This window comes from Telopea speciosissima, chromosome 11 (genome assembly GCF_018873765.1).
Source record: "Telopea speciosissima isolate NSW1024214 ecotype Mountain lineage chromosome 11, Tspe_v1, whole genome shotgun sequence".
NCBI lineage: Eukaryota > Viridiplantae > Streptophyta > Magnoliopsida > Proteales > Proteaceae > Telopea > Telopea speciosissima.
This window is the reverse complement of record NC_057926.1, coordinates 46,054,793-46,077,378: the sequence shown is the minus strand read 5'-3', so window position 1 is coordinate 46,077,378 and position 22,586 is coordinate 46,054,793. Positions and strand designations below refer to the sequence as shown.

The window sequence follows — 22,586 nt, the reverse complement described above, 5'->3', positions numbered from 1 at the left end:
GTGGAGGGAAACTCTAATCTAAAATAAATAGCAAGCGACATTAGAAAATCTTATAATAATATATTGACTCGATTTGTGACGGAGGAAAGAACATCATCTTAAGAAACTTGAGTGTGCACTGATCCGTCATAAAAATATGAACTAGCCTTTGCTAGTACCTTTCCCTTCAAAAACCAACCAAGAAAGAGAAGTCCAGTTTGCATAATAGAAAGTACTTCAATAGATCAAGTAACTATCAAATTCAAGATGGTTGCATAAATATGGAGAAAACCCACAGTGGTCGACCTCATGGATCTTACAAGAAATAAGAATTTTATCAACTCATGCAGCTATTAATTTGTGTTCCATGTTTGGCAATTGAATTCATGACAGGAATCACGAAACCAAAATAAGATAGATGACACAGGATCTATCCCAGCATTAATTTTACAATATGAACCATGGCATACACTTTGGACAAAGAAAATAGGTCAAAATTTTAAAAAAAGAAAGGCATAACTCATACTTCCTCTTGTCCACTGATCATTGATGGTCTCTATTCAAGTTCGAGCGGTTTCTACAGTTAGGTCAAATAACTCCTGAACTTTCATCAATCAGGTTTCTTCAAGTTCACGCAATTGTCAACAGCTTGATTGAACAACTCCTGAACCTGCTTCAACTCTTGCTCTGGTAGAAGTAGCACCAAACACAACAGTATGGGTAAATTATTAATTTCTGATTTTGATGAAGAGTAACATTTATGGAATCGAAAGGGTGGTACTGGGTGCAAGTGGTTCCTCTACTCCACCCATTATATACTGAATAGTAAAAAAGCATATTTTAGGAATTTCCACAAATAAATAGCTGGTTTCTCTACATGGGTATTAACCACAACTCTTTGAGATGATTTCTTGTTACATCTCAGTAGGTGCCAAATGCTAACATTGCTAGCTGAGATTGCCCATTAATCCAGCAATCTACCATCCATCATCACTCATGATCTATGTCTCTTGAGCACAAAAAGTTTCTTACAAGGGAAACATTAAGATATAGTTTACCAGTTGACAGGCCTCTATTCCATTCATATTATCCTCTTGTAGAGAATATATGTGTAGAAATATAAAAGATGACAGCTAGTTGTTCATGTTCTGCTATAATCATTTGAGACAAAATGAATTAATAAGTGAATCTTCCAAGAAGAGTTAAAAATTCACCTGCTGCCTCTAGTTGCCTTTGGAGTTCCTGTCCCACTGCTTCATTTTCAGCCTAGAAAATGAGTAAGAGAATTAGAGAAATAAGAGAGGAATTTCTACCAGGGGCATAATAGCATTGTTAACAGAATAATAACTTGGCATCACTATACCTCAAGTTCTGCAATCCGTTTCAGTTGTGCTTCTTCATCTCCCTCTGCTACTGGAAGCGCATTAACCAATGTATCAAACTAGAAACAAAAAATCATTACTATATTAAGCTATTACAAACATGGTGATTATCCAGATAACTTGGGATGGATTCAACAAACTCTATACCTCAATTAAAGAATTGAGCTGGATTACACAACCGCTCCTAATGGTAATTATTATTAAGAATACTTTAAGTCAAGAGTCAGAAATTTGTCCTCATGTCATGAAAATTTCCATATCTTTCAGATGTGGTAAAATTTCATTACAGTGAGGAGATTAATTTGATGAGGCAGATTGGGAGGCTACATTCGTTTTCTCTTTCATGGTAACTCTGGCTTTATGGAAACAAAAAAATCAAAGGATAAGTGCCATTTTCATTTGAAAGAGGAACATCCTGTGAAAAATAGTCCAGTTATTCAAAATTTATCTGAAAGAAAATAAAAAAAAATTCAAAGTAAGCAATAGAAATCCAAATTCAGTCTTTGAAGATGATAAAAAGGAAATGTTTCTAGCAAGATCAAAAGCAAAGAAGATAAATCAAACCTTGAACACTAATGTCTAATGCAAGGTATATTGACATCAAGCATGCATCAAGGCTCTCTTATCTAGGAGAGCTCCATTTACAAACTGACATAGTATAATAATATCTTAACTTTCAAATGAATTTCTTCTTGGCAGGTTTTTTGTTTTTTTTTTTTTTTGGGGGGTGGGGGTGGGAAGGTGGAACATCAAGCTGTCCCACAAAAGCTAACAAAAAGATGATGTTGTGATGCATACTTCAAGAAGGGGGAAGAGAACAACAATGAGTTACAAAAATATAAAACACAGGTGATTAACTTTTCCTTCTCCCCTCCCCCCCCCCTCTCTCTCCCTCTCTCTCTCTCTCTCTCTCTCTCTCTCTCTCCTAAAGAGCATCCCAGTGCACAAGACTCCCACTACTGCAGGGTCTAGGAGGGGCAAATATAAGCAGCCTTAACCCCGCTTCGCGGAGAGGCTATTTCCATGTATTGAACCCACAACCTGATGGTTGCAATGGCACAACTTACCCGTTGTGCCAAGTCTCTCTCTCTCTCTCTCTCTCTCTCTCTCTCTCTCCATTGAATACACTAGCTGTTGGCAAACAAGTTCCTTTAGTTTCCGTTCGGCAATAGAGAAAACTATTACGTCACTAATTTCCAATGTCAACATTTCTCCTTAGCTACAGATAAATTCTTCACCTGCTTAGCAGCCTTAACTAGGGCAGCACTCATGAGCTTGGGTTGTTCTGCAATATTCACAGTGTCCTCCGAGGGATTGGCAGCAGGTGGTTCTGGATAATTTGGTGAAAGACGGACTGGAGGGGCATCTCTTTGCAGTGTCCCAAAGGTATTAAAGGCAAGAGAGGCAACTGTATTGACTTGATCCTGGAGCTGAGATATGATGTCCATCTTGCAATTGGCTTTGAAATTCCAAATGTATTATTCTGAATAACAATCCAAAGAATAAATATCCATCCATACTTTCAAATCTGAAGGGGAAAGGAAGATGGTCTTGCATGCTTTGAGTAGAAGTATTTTAAGGAAACTCGATATCGAAGCTCCATGGCATATATGATACTACAAGAAAAACAAAATTTCCATCCTCCTTTTCTTCTTGGGACATTAACCAAAATATTTTCTTGGCAAAAAGGAAGCAGCTTGGCTGAGTTGCCTCAGCCCCTCATTTTCCGCCACGTGGAAATGTCAAGTGGGGCAATCCAAACCACTGATGTGAAGAAGAGACTATTTATTAGGTCCCAGATTTCAGGTCCTAACTCATTGGATGTTCCACCATGTTTTACAAACCTTTTCATAATATTTTCAATGGTTCAGAACCATCCGATGATGAGTGGCTTTTAACCAATTTTGTCCACTTGAATTCGTCATGCAAAAGAGTTCATTTGGACCAAAATTGACACATGAGCAGGGATGGGTGGGCCTTCCCTCCATGAGATATGGGCCCCAACAAACCTGTCACATGGCGATAAATAATGCCCGAGTTGCCTTTGCAACTTGATCAATTGCCTACACTTTCCCAATGTTGTTTTTTTCTTTTTCTTCTGTTGTACATTACTTTGAGCTAAAAATCATCAGCCAAATCTTCAAGGCAATTTCTTATGCAGTTACATAGAAGTTTATTACTAAGAAAGGAACACAAGAAAACTACCATTCAAAGATAATGGAAGGATCTGGGTACAACAACAAATACACATAACTATATTGAAAAATGAAAACATCCTTTTTTTTTTTTGTGTGTGTGTGTGGGGAGGGGGGAAGGTGGTCATTGACTACTCTGGGTGAAAAGGAAAAAGTATAATTTTGAATAAGAGCACAATATTTTCAATGGAATAAGGTCAAAGCCAACCAAAATTTATAAACATACTTGTGATTATATATTAAATCCAACAAACAAATATCATGTTCTCAATTTGAAATATAGAAAGGGGGAGAAAACCTAGCCTTCACTTCAAAACATTGAGTTGCCAAAAATGAAAACTCATCAAGAATCACTAAGGACAATTGTTTTGAGGTGAAAAACAAATGAAGTTGAAAAGCCTACAACAACCCATGTAATAAAATGCAGCAACCAGAGAACACAGCCCTGATATTTAATATATAAGAATAATAAACCATTAATCATAATAACGGGTATCCTTGGTATGGGTTCTCAGAAACTATTTCTATACTTTCAGAAAAAGAGGTTTTAGAAAAGTTTCTGGCTGGAAAAAAAAAAAGGCTCTGTTGTGTATTTGACAGGGTCTAGAATGCAAAAATGTGCTTATTTAGATGGAATTAATTTCAGAACGGCCAAGCAGACTCAGAGCATAGAGGAAACAATAGACGCTGTGCAACTGCTTCAGCATCCTCAAAACAAAATTCACCATCCATGGAAGCCAACTGGTGCCTTCCACAGACTTCCTACTTAACCTTCTGGGTATTTTTCTGGAGTCCACAATATCAGCAACATCACAAAAAATTCTCTCACTTTTATCCATATCATTAGTTGCAATACCCTAAAAGAAGCCACTACAGGGCGCTTTAAATTCAAGAAAAGATGAGCAAGAAATCCCAAAAACAGGACAGTTTCACCATCACCCTGTAAGTCAACAGCACGGAACTGTGGTATCAAAGCACTATCATTTGAGTCAATCATCTCAACTTCTACAACTTCCACCATTTTACCAAGACAGCATTTGGAACAAGCAAAAATATATGTACAAACTAGAGTAAGAACAAAAACAAAATTATCTGAATTTAAAGCCTAGAACCTAAATATGATTGCTGGTGGTAAGTAGTTGAACTGATCAAGCCTAGAAGCACAAAGCCACACACACATACACACACTAGCTGTATTTACATAGCCTCAAAACAGCACTAAAGTAATCCATGACAATTTATAAACCCCACTTAAATCCTGCAGGACATGGTCAATAAGATCAGAACTTGTAATTCCAATAAGCAGAAAAGCCTCCAAAAAAAAAAAAAAAAAAAGAGGTACTCCGGTACTAAACTACAAGTCGTATCAGCAAATTCTAATTACTGAACTGAGGCACTCAGAAGAGATGGAGAAAGGAATCTCTAAGAAATACAAGATTACTTAAAGTCATCCCAACAGGCCTCCCCAATAAACCATACGATGTAATACAAGTTGCACTTGTTTCATTTGGAGCTATTTCATTTTGATCCTTACATGTGGGCTAGCCTGCCAACAATTACTTGATACCTGCCTGAAATTCTGAATCATTCAAAGAGATGAGGATTCAGAACAGGACCTGAAGTTGGACGAGTCCGACAATCAGCCTCTGACTCTAAGAAAAAGACTGCAATGCACAAATTTTCCATCTTTTATGACTTCCAATTCATTCTGCCAAATACCCAAACTACAATACTTTGGTGGTGGAGGTGAGGAAGTGTAGACACATAGAGAGAGAGAGAGAGAGAAGAGAGAAAGAGAGAGAGAGAAAACCTAAAACCTGAAAAGTTGCAGAGACATACCTAGACAGCGAAGATCTGTGTGAACGGAGGAAGGCTATCTCTCCTTCTCCCGGACGAGACCCTCAGTCTCTTTCACTCTCAGTCTGTGACTCTGTAGGTCTTCTTCCCTCTGAGAGATTTCTCGAAGTCTCTTTCTCACTCTCTCTCTCTCTCTCTCGTTTGAGTCTTGATTGACCCCATTTTTAGACCACGGTTAAACCAGTTTTTATCGGTTATTCGGAATTGGTTAAAACGAGGGGTTTCGGTCTGGACCTGTTGGTCTACCATATAAAACCAAAACGAAACAAATGAAACCACCTTAATTATGGATCGGTCAGTTTGAATTTCTGATATCGGTTCGATTTCGGTTCTGGTTCTCCCTGATCCGCCTCTTCGCTCCCTCTCCCTTCTGCAACTGAAATGGGTAGAACTCACTTTCAGTCTCAACGGTCAACACAGCCATGATCAATCTCGTATCTGGACTTCTAAGTTGCATCAAAGAAAAATGTTTAAGACAAATCCCGCAAATTCATGCTCAAATCTTAATCGCCTCTTTATTTTCTCATACCCATCTTGCCAATCTTACAGTTGCAGCTTATTTTAAATGTGGAGAACCCAATATTGCATATAGGGTGCTTGATCGAATTCCCGAAAAAGATGCTTTCTCTTGGTCTTCAGCAATTGCCTTTTGTTCGCAGAACAATGAACCCGAAAAAGCTCTTCATTTTTTTCGTTTGATGAATCAAGAAGGGTGTGATCCCAATCGGTCTTCTTTGATTTCCTGTTTGAACTCGTGTGGCAATTTGTCAAAATGGATTGAAGGTAAGCAAATCCATACTCAAGTACTGAAGAAGTTGCCACCATCCGATGTGATTGTTGGAAATGTTCTTATTGATTTTTATTCAAAGTGTGGGAAGTTGAGTGAAGCAGCACAGGCGTTTGATGAAATTCCTATTAGAGATTCGGTGTCGTGGAATTCAATGCTTTCTGGTTATTCACGAAATGGTCGGAGTGGGGAAGCCTGGAAATTATTTTCAACTATGAAAATCCAAGGCATGGAGTTCAGTCATCAAACGTTTTCAATTGCTGCAAAAGCTTGTGGAGAGCTCAAAGACATAAAGGAAGGAGAGCAACTCCATTGTCTGGTTTTAAAAACTGGATTTGAATCTCATGTAGTTGTTTCCAGTGCACTATTAGATATGTATGTGAAGCTTGGATATATCTCATGGTCGCGTAAGGTATTCAATTCAATGGCTGAAACTAATGTTGTCTCATGGACTTCAATTATCAGTGGATATGTCCAAATTGATGAAGGAGCAGAAGCACTTAAATTATTTAAGCAACAAATCCTTGTTGGGGTCCTACCTGATGCACATTCTCTTTCGAGCATTTTAGCTGCATGTGCAAACATTCCGGCGCTTGAATTTGGGAAACTAATTCATGCTTGTATCATGAAGTTGGGATATGAATTTCAGATTTTTGCAGGAAATTCTCTGGTGGCAATGTATTCAAGATGTGGGTGTTTGTTTGATGCTCAAAGAACACTTGATTCGATGAATCTAAAAGATGTCATTACTTGGACATCAATTATATCTGGGTATGCACAACATGGGCAAGCGACTAAGGCATTGGAAATGTTTGATCGAATGAAGGAGGCAGGTGTGGAACCAAATTCAATCACCTTTGTTGCAGTCTTGTCAGCATGTAGCCGATCAGGCCTTATTGAAGATGGTATACAGTATTTCCAGTCAATGAGAACAGAATATAGGCTTGAGGCAGGGGAAGAGCATTATACATGCATGGTTGATCTTTTTGCGCGGGCTGGCCGTGTAAATGAGGCTAAGGAATTTATGAGACAAATGCCTTTTGAGCCTAGTGCTAGTGCACTGGGTGCACTACTGAACGGGTGCAGAGCTAGCAGAGAATTAGAGTTAGGGCTGAAATGTGCAGAGGAGCTCTTTAAATTGGAGCCTAAATCGGCTTCTAATCATGTTCTTTTGGCTAACATGTATGCTGATAATGGGAGATGGGAGGAGATGAGGAGAATAAGATGGCTCATGAAGGAGAAGGGTTTGAAGAAAGAGAGTGGTTATAGTTGGATTGAGATTGGAAAAGATGTAAGTGTTTTTGGTGTGGGAGATAACTTGCACCCGCAAAACCATCTTATTTATTCTATGCTTCATCATGTATCATTGGAAATGTTTGATGTAATGGAACTTGACTAAAAAAAAAAGGTGTACCTAGTGTACGAGGCTCTTGCCACTGCGGGGTCTGAGGAGGGTCATAATGTATGCAGCCTTACCCTTGCTTTCACAAAGAGGCTGTTTCTAGACTCGTTCCACTTGGTCACTTTGGACCAACCTTACCATTACAATGGAACTTGGTTGTTTACTGATATAAATACATGTCAGAATTTCAAATATACTTGGATAAGCCATAGAGCTACAACACAGATGAACTGAAATTTGGCATAAGAACCTAACAATTTATCGACCTTAACATTCGTTTTCCATGACAAGTACTTCATGCAGATAGGTGGTTGTTGTAGGAATTAATTTTAATTAATTAATTAATGTCCCACATGATCTATTAATTGTTGACCAAGTATATCTCAACATAGATTTCGATTTATATTAGGAAACTCAATCCTATCTGACTAAAGGGATTAGAGTTCTATTCCTAGTCTAATTAGCAATCCTTGATGAGAGAAGTGCATCATAATATATCTATATAAAGGATTCTAGGTCTTCTCTCTGTCTGTGTTAAGTTTTATATCAGTCCATCACTGAAAAACATTGTGGGAGATCAAGAGAGAGAAACCTAGAAGTTCCATTGTTTGATCTTGTTATAGCGATTCAAAGACGAACGTCGTCATGGCTAGTGGAGTCAGGGAATCGTTACACATCATATGTCAGTGACCGGTATGTGTCTCTTCTCTTATGTTTGTGATTCATTAACACAATGATAAGATCCTTATGTATTCATGTGTATGGGGATATCAATCCCACATTACCCTAGCCAAAGCCATTATTGAACTGGACAAAGTCCATGTTTCATCCCCACAAATCAAACTGGAAGCTACAGTGGTCCAATGCTTATACTATTGGACTTGTTAATGTTGTGCCACAAAAAATAGTATTAAGCTTTCAATGCACATGTCAATTGCAAAGTAGCCTCCAAGATAGCATGGGATAGCCATGACCATTGGGAGTGGAATATACTTTGCCCATTTAATTTCTACAAAACCATTGCAATTGTATTTATTAGTCACAAATTTTAATCGAGCCAAAGAATATTTGTTAAACCCACTTGTTCAAGCACCACCAATTCCTGAAAAATCATTGCTATTGTATTCATCAGTCACAGATATGTCCATGGGAGCAATACTGTCATAACACCAATCAGATGGAAATATTGAGAAATTAATATATTACCTTAGCAAGAAATTTCTAAAATATGAGGTCAAATATTCAACTTTGGAAAAAAACGTACACAATATTAATATGGGCTACCCGCAGGTTAAGACATTGTATGATTGCCCACCCTAGTGTTGATAATTTCAAGGATGGATCCAATTAAATATCTATTTGAAAAATTAACCTTAATAGAAAGGCTTACTTGATGATTTTTATTACTATCTAAATTTGATGTTAGACACGTGACTCATAAATCTATCAAAGGAAGAGTAAAAGAAACCAATTTTTAAGAACTTACGCCACTCAATTTTTCCCTCTACGAAGCTTAGTTAGTAAATACGTGTATAATATGCGTATTATATGCGTACTCGAATTTTTGAACATATAATACTCCCGTCCCCATATTTTCCTGTATTTTTATATCGAGTATTATACATTTTTAAAAAAAAAAAAAAAAAACCCCAAAAGACTAGAAATTAGGAAAACGATTTCACTTTCCCTTTCGTCCCTTTTGATTTGCGTTGAACATCCAACCGTAGCAGGCAACAGTAGCCGCCCTCCATCTCCAATCATCCTCCCCATCTCCGTTCAACAAAGCGGCACTTAAGTCTTGTACTCTCCTCTTGTTTCTCTGGTCTTTGAACTTTGATGGTGGTAGTGAAGCAAATGAATCTGGTGTGATATTGGCGAGAACGGCTCAATCTCTATTCTATTTTATTCTTGTTTTTCTGTCTCTTGTAGCTAATGTGTACAGTGGAGATCCATATCTGGAACCCTCCCTCTTGTCGTGTGTTGGTTAATTAGTGGGAACTCATCCCCCTTCACAAGAACACATCTGGTTAAAAATATATGGTTATCTCATTGTAGATAGAAAGAAATGTAATGTTGGAAGAATGATTTAATGATAAGGTAATCAACTTGCTCATCTCATTTTCAGACAATCTACAGTCATTTCTTGTAGATTATTGATATTTTGGTATGTTAAATGATAATCTTAGAGATGTTATATAGCACATATTATATTATTGTGTTTATTTTAGTTCATAAAATCATGATATTATTTTGTTTATTAGGTGGTGAATGCATGTTATATAATGAATATATATCCGTTTTTTTAAAAGTATTATTGCCGTCTATGCCGTATTATACCCATATTAAACGCGTACCGTATTATTATTATATGCGTTTTATGAAGCCGGATTTTTTAAAAGTATTATTACCGTCTAGTCCGTTTAATTGCCGTACATATCCGTTCCCGTTCAATTGCCGTTCCCGAACTTACTAACTAAGCTACGAAGTAATCTTTTATAAACGATCCTTTGATGGCTTACAACTAGTTTGCATCGATGAAGAAGAAGCACGAAGACTCAAGGAAAGGATCCATCAAAACATATGTGGGCCACATATGAAAGCAAAGATGCTGGAAAAACAAGACATTAAGGTTGTGATACTATTGTAATACATTGGAGGCCGCCAACTATGTCGATTATGATATGAAGTGTCATAAATGTCAAATATTTGCTAATCCGATACATATGCCTCCAACAGAGTTATATACTATGAGTTCTCCTTGACCATTTGCAACTTGGAGCATCGACATCATTGGTCAAGTTGCCCATAAATCATCTAATGATCATAAATATATTTTAGTCACCATAGACTATTTCATTAAATGGTTTGAAGCGCAACCATATGATAAAGTTACATTGTAAAAAGGTCACAAAAAATTTTCAACGAAAATATTATTTGTCGATATGGGTTCCACGGGAGTTAATCTCAAATTAAGGGTCTCATTTTAGAGGTTAGACAAAAGCATTGTGTGACCAATTTTGGATCAAAAGACATAGATCTTAACCATACAAGCCGAAAGCGGCCAATAATATTGTTTAGAGAATTCTAGAAAAAATGGCTGAAAGAAATTAATAATGATTGGGCCTGACAAGTTAATTTATGCAATGGAAATCATCCTTCCCGGCCTTTGGGTTGGAAGTATCCTCCCTAAGAGTATTAATGGAACGTGAGCTCTTAGAAGCCGAATGGTTAAGGCCTAGATATGAAGAACTAATTTCATCCATGAGAAGAGAGAATGTGTGTGATAGACAAAATAAAAATTTATCATTAAAGGACGGCCAGACATTCAATAAAAAAGATCGTGACATGCCAATTAGAAATTGCAACCTTGTTTTAAAAAACAAAGAAAACCCATATATGATCCACGAGGGAAGTTTAGGCTAAATTGGAGTGGCCTTTTTAAGGTGAAGGAAATACTTTCCAGTAAAGCTATCAGAGTAATGGATCTAGATGGTTTTGAATTGCCGTATCTAACCAACCTCAACCAATTGAAGAAATACTATCCCTAAAATAAGACACTATCGGAATTACGTTCGACTTGATCCTTTTAAATGTTAAGGGTATGCAGGAAGCTTGATAAAAAAATCAAGTTTGGTCCATTCAAATAAAAAATTAGAAGCAAAAGAAAAATCAATGGATCTTATTCTAATCTTCATTCATATGAACAATATCTTCTAAACGATTCTACAATTTGGCTATTTTCCCACAACACCTCTTCATTTTTCTTCTCTATCATCAAATCCCTTAGTCTCTTTGAACTTGGTTCTATCTCTTCGGAATAGTTGAACCAAGCACCTCTTTCAATTCCCACTTCGGTCCTCATCAACTCTATTTACTCAACATTGAGTTTTTTGTAGATCGTGAACTCTTTATCTTTCAAATAAATCTTTAAGTGCCATAAGCTTTAGACATGATTAACCGTTTCAATGTCTAGTACTTCGAATAAACAACTCTCGATCATGGAAAGGATCAAACTTGGCATCGGTTACTTCCTCAGGCAAATACTCTACTTGTATGGCTTTCACACTCATCGGCCTTTGCTTCTTCCAAGCATTTTGGTTTACATACATATAGTGATGTGGTGGAATCTAGTAAAAGGTTGTCGCTCTTTGGTAGATCATCTCATCAACTAAGATTCCACTGCTAGCTCTTGAGGGGGCAGCTCCCCCTGTTCACATTACCTAAACCAACTGTAGAAGCATCATCATCACCATCTGCATCTTCATTATCTTAGTGTACATCTTACTCCATCATTATGTGCTATTGGAGGAGGATTTGAACATGATTAATGAGGTCATCATTATGAAAAATATGTTGAGGAGGTGTAGCAAGATCTACATAATATCTCTGTGTTATACAACAATGGTGTTTTTTTCACCTGTCTTCTCCTCCTCATCTTTCTCTTTATTTGAATCTATTTTGAGTTTCCTGCACTCTTTTTTCATATGCCCTTCCTTTTTGCAGTAGTGACATGTAATCATTTTTCTTAATTTGTTTATATTTATCTCCCGATTTTTTGTTATATACTACTTGCTAAGGTGAGCCCAATGATTTCTTTCTTGCTTCTTCATTCAACAAAAATTCTGTTACTTGACTCATTGAGACACCCCATCTAGTGCAAACTTGCTAAGAGACACCACTAGTGTTTCCCATCTGTTGGGTAATGAACTGAGAAGTAATAGGGTTTGTAATTCATCATCAAGCGTCATCTTCATGGAGGAGAGTTGGTTCACAATTCTTTGCACCTCGTTTAAATATTCTGCAACTGAGCTTTCTTCTCTGTACTTCAGGTTCACAAGCTTTCTGATCAGGAAAGCTTTGTTGTCGTCAATCATCCTTTGTACAACTCTTCTAATTTCTTCCATAGTGAATGCTCTGACCCCTTTGTGGTTACGTGATGGAAAATGGTGTCATCCAAAAAATATTGGATAAATCTAATGACATTTTGTACAGTTTTTTGATCAAAGGTTTTCCATTTGGCACCATTCTTACTTTCAGGTTTCATCTTATCACCCTCTACAGGTGCGTACAAATCCTTATAGAATAGCAAGTTTTCCGTCTTTGCATTTTAAATCATCCATTTGCTCGCATTCAAGCTTTACCGTGTTGTGGTGTTTCCTTCAATCATTGCCCACGATTTAAAGAACTGGACTTTGATAGCACTTGTTGGGACTTGGGTATATAGAACTTACCCTTAAAAGTTAGTCACTAAGAGAGGTCCCAAATCCTTATAGTCCTTCACATCGGGCTACTCAAATACGATGCAGAATAATGGCTTTCACATGGACTCCCAACATGAAAGATTACAATGTTTTTCACAAGAAAATACTATGAAGTTTTACTTTTTAGGGAAAATAGGTTGATCTTATTGTAAAACAAAATCTAACAATTAACTTTCCCAACATTATGGGATTTCAGACAATGCTTGGAGAGAGAGAGAGAGATTTTCCAATATTAAATGCCACAAAGAAGATTCAGGTATAGACCAAAGTTATGACATCTTAATGTAAATAATCAACTAAAGTAAGAGAATTTGAACTTCTAATTACATACATGACTAAGAAATGAAGGTTTAAATATCTGTTTAATTAATGACATGTTCTAGTTACAAGAGCCAATGGAGTGAGGGTAAAGCATGTCGATTAAGAGCTTCAGTACATTTTTTTTTGCGGAAGGTCAGCAAGTATATATTAAGATAAAAATGAGGATAAAATACAAGAATAGTTACAGCAGAAAAACCTTAAAAGCTGATGCAGCAACCAGCCAAAGAAACAAGAAAAGGTTTCGAAAATTAACATAATCAGTACACTTATAATGGAGTACACCAGCAATGGTATTGATCGATGATCTCCATGCAAATGCCTTATCAAATATGTAGTCCTTGGCTTATTCCTCAAGTTCGTGGTTTGTTCGACCTTGAACAATAACATTAAATACTTTTAAGAGCTTTTCTAGAATGTCTTTTAGTATGAATTTCATGATTTTATATATAAAACATAAATTTTCAAATCTTCTTACTTCTACAAAAATAATAGTTTTTGTAAACAGTAAATTTCTATATGATCCTCTCTCTCTCTCTCTCTCTCTCTCTCTCTCTCTCTCTCTCTCTCTCCTTCCACCCTCCAAAGCCTGAAAACAACCTTGCCTACAAATGGAAACCAAGCATATATGGTACACCTTACCACCAAATGTAAGAACACACACTCACTCTCTCTCTCTCCCCCCCCCCCCCTTCCACCCTCCAAAGCCTGAAAACAACCTTACCCACAAATGGAAACCATGCATATATGGTACACCTTACCACCAAATATAAGAACTCTCTCTCTCTCTCTCTCTACCCCCCCCCCCCCCCTTCAACCCTCCAAAGCCTGAAAACAACCTTACCCACAAATGGTGATCAAGCATATATGATACACCTTACCACCAAATTTTGTTTTTTTTTTTTTTTTGTTGTTGTTGTCATTTCTGTTTGTGTTCTTGATATAATTATTAATTTTGTATGTGTTTAAGGAGAATATAAAGGAAATTTACTTAATCCTTATCTAGTAATACTCATAAATCTGTTTTCTACATTTTTCATAGTATACTAATTGATTTCATGTAATGATAAGATCATATTATTCACTTTAATCACTACTTGTTCTACACTTCTACATAGGTCCTCCCCAATTACTTCCAATTAATAGAATGGTAAAACTCAATCTACCCATCACACATGATCTAAACATCAAACTGTAAAACCATATGATGAACCCTAGGACCAACAACTTCATATCGATCTACTGGATGACATCTTTTTTCTACGATTCACCTTTGGCCCATTTATGGCATACCTTTTCCAATAAATATTCTATTTCGATTTTTTTTGTTCAGTGAATTACAATTTGTGACTCGATTAGTGAAATAGTATCTCTCTTCAAAAAAACATGTTTTTTTTTTTTTCATCGACACAAAGAAAATATTTTGTTGCGAATGAACAAGATATTGAGGAATTGAGAGTTTTGATAAATAGTAAACCCTTGATCACGTCCCTATGGATTAAAGAGGGTTTCTAACTTGGTCTAAACTAGAATCCTCATGAAAGCCACTACAATAACTATAGATAGGTAGCTCATTAGATGAGAGTAACTAGGGTTTCTGATTAGTTATATTTCATTATGTTTATGTAAGTTCAAGGTCGAACAGACAACGAAATAGAGGTGAACCTGCAAAAGACTGCATAGTTGACAAAGCTAGCAGGGAGATCACTCACCGGATATCAACCTGATCAAACACTTGGAGAAGAACCAGTTATAAGTCAGAACGGTAGAACCTGCAAGAGATAGAAAGAGGTTGGATCAGTTTGTAGGGGGTTCGGGTATGATTTATAGATAAGTTGTAAGTGAGGAGAGACTCTCGTGGGAATTGTGTGAATCTGCTCCTCCTTCACAGGAGTTAGAGTAGAGCTTTGACTAACTGGTGGTTAGGTTAAATTGAGGAGGGTTGCCTTGCATTGCATGTGATAATAGCTTATAACAACCTCCTTCCACTAACACTTCCCCTTTTTAGTTAATCTTCACCTTTACAATGAGAGGTTACAAATTGGTCGGTTGGGTGTGACAGAATAGGTATATAGGGTTGGCACCCGAAGATGCTGATTAAATCAGAGCGAGCCCCTGTATTACTTACCAACTCACAAATCACACATGCAAAACTTTTTCAATCACAATTGATATGGCATTTAAAGGAAAAAAAAAAAAAAAGAAAAGAAAAAAGAGTCCGTGTTCTTTGAAAGGGAGCGTGACCCCTGCACATGCCAGGGGCAATGAGAGTGCGTGTTGGCATTGATCATGGGGATGGGGAGGTCATTTTGCCCCTCTATGTTTGGGTGTGGGCTATGTTTATCTCTCTCCTCCCTCTTATTGTGGGGGAAGAGATAGATAAACGAAGGCGCTAGCGTACACTACATCTAGACAGTAAAATCAATCCCAAAAAAATATAATTCTTATGACATATATTTGTGATAGTATCACACACCTAAACATATTTTTATGATTCTTTTTGTTCTTTTAGGCGTCACTATGACTAATGAAATATAACAATTCAATATTTACCATTTGGTAGTACATGGGTTAATCCATGTGATAGACGACTCCATATACATCTCAATGGTCAAATTTAAGTTCAAAATAAGCAAAAAAAGTTACTTAAATTCTGATTCAGAGTTTTAAAAAATTTACCAAAAATACCATCAAATGGAGATGAAATAAAATACATAATGACACCTTTTGTAATGTTAGCTACATCCTCTACTCATTTTGAGTTGAAATTGTACCAATGATATGCTTAGCTAGTCCTCTATGACATGGACTAACCCATGTACTACCATGTTGTAAACAATGAAGTGTTATGCTTCTGTTGGCCTAGATGGGAAAGAAAACCTTTATATATAATTTTCTGCCAATATATATCCATTTTTTATTTTTTTGAATTATTTAATTTTACATAAATGTGCCAAAATTTACTTTTCGACAACTTAGTAATCAGGATCGGTATATGATACCAATCCGGAGCGGCCCATGTCTATCCAAATCGAACGGTTTTACCTCTAAAATAATTTAAAAGAAATCAATTTTACCCTTGGTCAGTACTCTTGGATTGGTATCGTATCGATCAGAAATTGGTATCAATCTCTACTAATATTGATATGAATCGATGGATATGACCGATCCGATACAGATTCCTTGAACCAAATTTTAAGTGTTTGAACAAACTTTTAGGCCTATAATACAAAACTTTTTGGTAAACTCATGTTTGTAGAGATTTATAACAAAGATATATAAGTATAGGAAAAGATTGAGTATGTTACTGGTACAACATAAGCTAGCACCTTAATACCTTATGGCAGAAGTTTTGATACACGGTTGTGCATGTACACGACCTGTATGAAGTACCGTCAGATGGGAAAAAATACCCATCCAAAATGACCATAAAGCCCCCCCACCCCCTATTGAATGCATTGATGTACGGAATCTATCGTGTATCAATACCTTCCCCATATCTTTATATGTCAATCTATCTCTTCCTCCTTTTGAGGGATAAGGGAGTTATTTCAAAGGGGGAAGAGAGAGACACACATATGGTGCTAGCCTACACTATACCGCTAGCATATCCATCCATCTCCATATAAGTATAATATTTTTTTGGGAAAAAGATCTTTGTTCGGGAGTGTGGCTTACGCCAGCACTCCCATGAGTCTATCTCTCTCCTCCCCATGTGAAAAAACACATCTGCCACCTTATTTTGAGGAGGAGAGAGATAGACTCATGGGAATGCTGGCGTGGGCCACACTCCAGTACAGAAAACTGTTTCCCTTTTTTTTTTTTGGGTAAAGTATACGTAACCCCCTATAACGCACCAAATATTCCTCGTACCCCCTAAGCTTCTGATAAGTCCACGTATCACCCCTCAATATTCTACGTACCACCCCTGCTTTACCCCCTAATGCCATTTAAATCCATACCAGGTATTAAATGCTAAAAGATGACCAAACTACCCTTTCTTCTATCTTTTCTAAAATTTGAAAAGATCTATTTGCTAAAATTTGAAAAGCCCAAAATGCCCTCATCTTCCCCAAATCATCACCTTCTTTTACATACCCACCACCACCACCCACCATTAACACCATGACCATCCCACCGTGAAGCCCCACCTCAGTGTCTCTCCTCCCCTCCTCTACTTCCTCCACCTCTTGTTGAGTCCGGAGCCGCAGCCACAGCATCGCTGATTGTAGTGAAGTTTCCACTCCCATCTTTAAGATGAGATGAGATAAAAGAGAATAGCTCAGATCATTTTAGCCTAACATGTGCTTGATGACTCATACAGAGAAAGATTTTGAACATTTAGATTTTTAAAAATATGAGACCAGAAAACGCCAACTAGTAACCGGTTGGATCAATTGATTAACAATCCCTAAATTGCCAGATTTTGGAATTTTGTATAAGATAACAGCTGGTCAAGCAATTGGGCCAGGTTGAAAGGTCAGATTGGAGGGTTCAGTTAGGATGAGATGAGATTTTCTAGTCCTAGTTCCAGTCCTGTTAGATATAGATTTAAAACATGGTGTCTGATCCTAATCTGGATTGGATGATCTTCGCCGTTCCTGAGTGTAAAAGCTCTTTTAGAAATTTACCCAATTTTAAAATGGATTATTTATCCTAAAAACAAAGGGACTGACCCACAGCTGCCTCTAGGCAACGATTAGAAGTTTTGTAAAACTAATTAATGGTTCAGCAATAAGAAACTAAAAAAAAAGGAAGAAAATATGGGTGTTGCAGGTCGTGGCTTCTTACTTCTAATTAAATATTGCTTCAGCTTGATTTGCTTAGTTGTCTGTCTATTAAATAAAAAGTTGAAAGACCCTTTGCCTCCTTCATAACTCTTCTCCTTCTTCTCCCACCGTGAAGCGGAAAATTATCCCCACCTCATTGTATGGGTGAGAGTTCAGCCCCCTTGTTAGAGGAGACCTGGCAACTGAGGTGATACTCCCATCTTCTTCACTACAATCAGCGATGGCTGTGGATGCGGCTCCGGCTCCCAACTCAACGAGAGGTGGAGGAAGTAGAGGAGGGGAGGAGAGACAGGGAGGTGGGGCTTCACGATAGGATGGTGATGGTATTAAAGGTGGATGGGTGGGGGTGGGGGTGGTGTAAAAGAAGATGATTTGGGGAAGATGAGGGCATTTTAGTGTTTTCAAATTTTTGTAAATAAGTCAGGACAATTAGGTCTTTTCAAATTTAAAAAAAAGATAGAAGAAAGAATAGTTTGGTCATCTTTTAGTATTTAATACATGATGTACACTTAAATGACATTAGGGGGTAAAATAGGAATGATATGTGAAATATTAAAAGGTGATACGTGGACTAATCAAAAGCTTAAGGGTTAGGAGGAATATTGGGTGCATTATAAGGGGTACGTGTACTTTATTTAATTATTTTTTTGAAAAAACCCTATAAGTATAATAGATATGCATTATAGACATGTGAGAGAGAGAGAGAGAGGGGGAGGATGGAGGAGGCGAAGGGAGTGGTGAAGCACGTACTGTTGGCCAAGTTCAAGGCCGATATCCCACCTGAAAAGATTGTCGAACTCATCAGGGGTTATGCAAATCTTGTCAATCTCATTGAACCCATGAAGGCTTTCCAATGGTAGCATCTCTCTCCCTCTCTCTTTGTGTGTTTGTGTTATTGTTCGTATGGAATAGATGGTTCGCCCTTTTCTCTTCTCTATACCCAAAACCCTAGACTTTCTCCACAGCCAAAATTTTTAAGAGGCAATGAATCTTGTTGCCTATTGCCAGAGCCCTAATTCAATCCGGATTGGTATCAATCAGTCAACCCATCAACAGGAGGAAACTGAGCTTCATAAACTAGAATAGCAATCCTTTCCATGGAGGGTTCGATACATGGATGTACCCACAGCTTGATGAAATAGATAAGAAAGCACATTGTCTTTTACAGTAAGTTACAGAACGATTCAATTAGCTGATGGTTATGAACACTCAAATCAGCTAACCTTTACTTGTTAATGGCGACTACCAATCCAAGACACAGCCTCCACCATTATTGCCTTGTCTGGATCAATTGTATAGTGGGTGGAAATACAGTTTTAACATATTGAAGTTGAATTTCTGTTTGATTTCAGAATAGTACACAACTTTTATTTGTTTGAGTGCTCTATTCTATGAACATAGCATCCCTGTGGTTTCCTTTTGGGCATTTGACCTAAATGGTTGGTGTTTTCTGAATCGTCCTGGACTTTTATTTGTATGTAAGCTGTTCTATCTATCTTCTCATACAGTTAACATAGATTTATTTGTTATGCCCAAAGAGTAGAGAAGTCTCAAGGTTCTATGTCTATAATTTCTTCTTCAAATTCTATGCTGCCTAACATATTGTTAATCTTCTAACCTGGCCTGTATAAAACTATTTTGTACTTCAAAACCTTTGTTTCTTTGAACTTGAACACCTATACGAGATTTTAAAACTGTTGATACGAGCTTGGGAAAACTACTGGCTTACAAGGTGAGGGAATCCAGTACCATATCTGATATGGCATTGTAACAACTGGAGAAACAATACAGGTGGACTGAATGAACTATCTATGGTTCTGGGGAGCTTCTTTAGCTTTCGTTGGTTCAGGTTGTTTGAAACATTCAAGTGATAAAGAGTATGACTGATGATTCCAAGGATTTAAAACTTGGGATCGACTATCGGATCAGAATCTGCTGCTCCTGATCCATTTCCAAGTTGGATCAGCAACTTGGGAGCTCCTTTAGCTTTGGTTGGTTTAGGTTGTTTGAAACACTCGTGTGATAAAGAGTGTGACTGGTGATTCCAAGGATTTAAAACTTGGGATCCACTATCGGATCAGACTCTGCTGCTGCTGATCCAATTCCAAGTTTGATCGGCAACTTGGGAACTCCTTTAGCTTTGGTTGGTTCAGGTTGTTTGAAACACTCGAGTGATAAAGAGTGTGACTGGTGATTCCAAGGATTTTAAACTTGGGATCCACTATCGGATCAGACTCTGCTGCTGCTGATCCGATTCCAAGTTGGATCAGCAATTTGGGAGCTCCTCTAGCTTTGGTTTGTTCATGTTTTTGACACACTCGAGTGATAAAGAGTGTGACTGGTGTTTCCAAGGATTTTAAACTTGGGATCCACTATCGGATCAGACTCTGCTGCTGCTGATTCCCAAGTTGACTCTGCCAATACCAACCAATCCTGGGGAAATTTGGGTGGAAACGGGGTTAAACTTACTGGGTAAGACTATATTTTGGGTGGATCAAATATCGTACTAGTGGATCTGGCCTTGATTCTGAGTTTACTCAGCCAATCTGCCCAATCTGATCCTGATACTTGAAACCATGGATGAGTCCTTGTAATTTTGTCTGAACAACTAATAATCAGTACACTGTGTCTCAGATTCAGAAAGGCACACATATCAAGTCAGGAATATACAGTGTTTTTCAGTTTTATCCATTTGTATGGGTTATCAGGTATACATAATAATATGTCCATCACTACCTGTTTGTCTTATTAGTTATACATAATAATATATCCATAAATAGCTTCTTGTATTCTTTTGGAGGTATCTGTCTATTCTTTATGTCAAGAGTAGAGTAGAGTAAGACATATCATTGCTTAGTTTTAGGCTGGCTATTTTCCTTGGCCCATGTTACAAGGAACACATAATCAATTTGAAAGGTCATGTCTTATTAGTTATACATAATAATATAAACCATGGAGTAAGACGTATCATTGCATGGTTATATGAAACCATTGAGTAATTTGAATTACCATTTTTTATTGTGATGATTTTTTGTTCTTTGGAAACTGTATAAAGTTTATGGTCCCTAACACCACCACCACCACCTTAGCCTTATCCCAACAAAATGGGGTCAGCTACATGGATCCTTGCTCTCCAATCTGCTCTAGTCAAAGTCATACAAAATACAAAGCCTATGCTATGCATGTCTTTCTTCACCACTTCTCCTAGGATTATGTTAGGCCTTCTCCTATCTCTTTTAGATCCTTCAATCTGAATCAAACCACTCGTCTGTACTGGAGCATTCCAAGGCCTCTGTTGATGTAGATCAAAATATGAAGGGAAAAAAAAAGACAAAACACTGTTCATTCCACTGTTCACGTGAACATTGTCAACCAATATTTGGCTTGCTTGGGATTGATTTTTAGAAGATCTTGTGGGCCCATCAGTGCTGGAAGATTCCATCCTAATGCTGTCATAGTTTAGTTTCTATGTTCAGTTTATAGTAGGTCGTTTCTAATTTATACTAGTTTCTAATTTGGTTATCTTTGCATGTTTAGAAGGCTGAGTTATAAAGCCTTAAGTAGTTTCTAATTTCATTCAGTTTCTATTTCCATAGTTACTATTTTCATTAGTTTCTATTTTCCAAACAGTTGCTAAGTTTTACTTTCGATTTTTGTAGCCTAGACTCAGTCTATATAAAGGTAGCTATTGTAATTGATCGAGACAGAATTAATGAATGAAGTTTTGAGGCACTCTTGTACACGATTATGGGAGTAATACCCATGTTCAACGGCTGGGATAGCTGTGGGTGAGAGATCCAGGCTGAGATAGCCATTCCCCTACCCCTCCTTTCTCTTCTATCTTCTCTTCTGTCTTTTTCTCCTTTTCCTGTTCGATATATGCTGTTGTGCTTTATTCCTGGGTTATTTGGGACTAATTCTAACCTGAATTGGTTCTACATTATCTGTTGAACATGGTCATGCCACCTCAAACGACTCTCTTGTAGCTTATCATGAATCAGAGCTACTCCCAGCTCAGTTCTAATATGGTCATTCCTTACTCCTTCGTAGTTTATGGACTCTGTGGACTTGTTTATGTGCATGTGCTAGCATCATTTGCTTCAGAAATTCATTGTATTTATCAAAATGGTTATACTTTAGCAATAACTAATCAATTGGAAAGGTCATTCTTATTTAGGGTCTCTCATCACCCACTAGTAGAATATGGAGTAATATTTGATTAGTGAGATATCATTTCATTGCCTCACGGTTCCAAGTTCTGACACTCCATGGGTTTTTTCAATAAAACAGGGGAACAGATGTGAGTGCAGAGAACCTGCATCAAGGATTCACCCATGTGTTTGAATCCACTTTCGAGAGTGTGGAAGGAGTTGCAGAATATGTTGCTCACCCAGTCCATGTTGAATTCTCAAATTTGCTCCTGCCTGCATTGGACAAGGTCGTTGTTATTGATTACAAACCCACATTTGTCAAATCCTAAATCAGAAGTGATATTTCTATCTTTTTATTTTGTCATAAAAGTGAGACGTTCGTGCACAAACTTTTATTATGTTACTTTGAATGGTGGTTGTTGGGATGCGATATCTTGTATTCCGACACTTGCATAAATGGGCTT

The 22,586-nt window shown here is 37.3% G+C and overlaps 2 protein-coding genes and 1 long non-coding RNA gene across 7 annotated transcripts; 2 read left to right on the top strand and 1 right to left on the bottom strand.

The window, feature by feature from the left end:
• Window positions 1-410: 410 nt before the first annotated feature.
• Window positions 411-5,426, bottom strand: LOC122646816 (mediator of RNA polymerase II transcription subunit 21-like). Of its 3 annotated transcripts, none has more exons than XM_043840420.1 (5): window positions 5,367-5,426; window positions 2,600-2,844; window positions 1,343-1,420; window positions 1,194-1,245; window positions 411-666 (listed from the first exon to the last, which is right to left on the bottom strand). In XM_043840420.1, the coding sequence occupies exons 2-5, from the start codon at window positions 2,807-2,809 to the stop codon at window positions 590-592; spliced, it is 417 nt and encodes a 138-aa protein (XP_043696355.1). In that variant the 5' UTR covers window positions 2,810-2,844; window positions 5,367-5,426; the 3' UTR covers window positions 411-589. The 3 variants fall into 3 exon arrangements, with proteins under 3 accessions (XP_043696355.1, XP_043696356.1, XP_043696357.1); XM_043840422.1 differs by having other exon boundaries at window positions 597-890; XM_043840421.1 differs by lacking the exon at window positions 5,367-5,426 and having other exon boundaries at window positions 2,600-3,186.
• Window positions 5,427-5,836: 410 nt separating this feature from the next.
• On the top strand, window positions 5,837-22,478 carry LOC122646813 (stress-response A/B barrel domain-containing protein HS1-like). 3 transcript variants are annotated; one of them, XM_043840417.1, is made up of 3 exons: window positions 5,837-7,010; window positions 19,520-19,526; window positions 22,262-22,478. In XM_043840417.1, exons 1-3 carry the CDS (start codon window positions 6,112-6,114, stop codon window positions 22,313-22,315), a joined length of 960 nt encoding a protein of 319 aa, XP_043696352.1. In that variant the 5' UTR covers window positions 5,837-6,111; the 3' UTR covers window positions 22,316-22,478. The 3 variants fall into 3 exon arrangements, with proteins under 3 accessions (XP_043696352.1, XP_043696351.1, XP_043696353.1); XM_043840416.1 differs by having other exon boundaries at window positions 5,837-7,574; XM_043840418.1 differs by lacking the exons at window positions 5,837-7,010; window positions 19,520-19,526 and adding an exon at window positions 18,662-18,827.
• On the top strand, window positions 19,751-20,177 carry LOC122646818. Its single transcript, XR_006330699.1, has 2 exons — window positions 19,751-19,820; window positions 19,973-20,177. It is a non-coding gene; the product is annotated as an uncharacterized LOC122646818 (long non-coding RNA).
• Window positions 22,479-22,586: the final 108 nt, after the last annotated feature.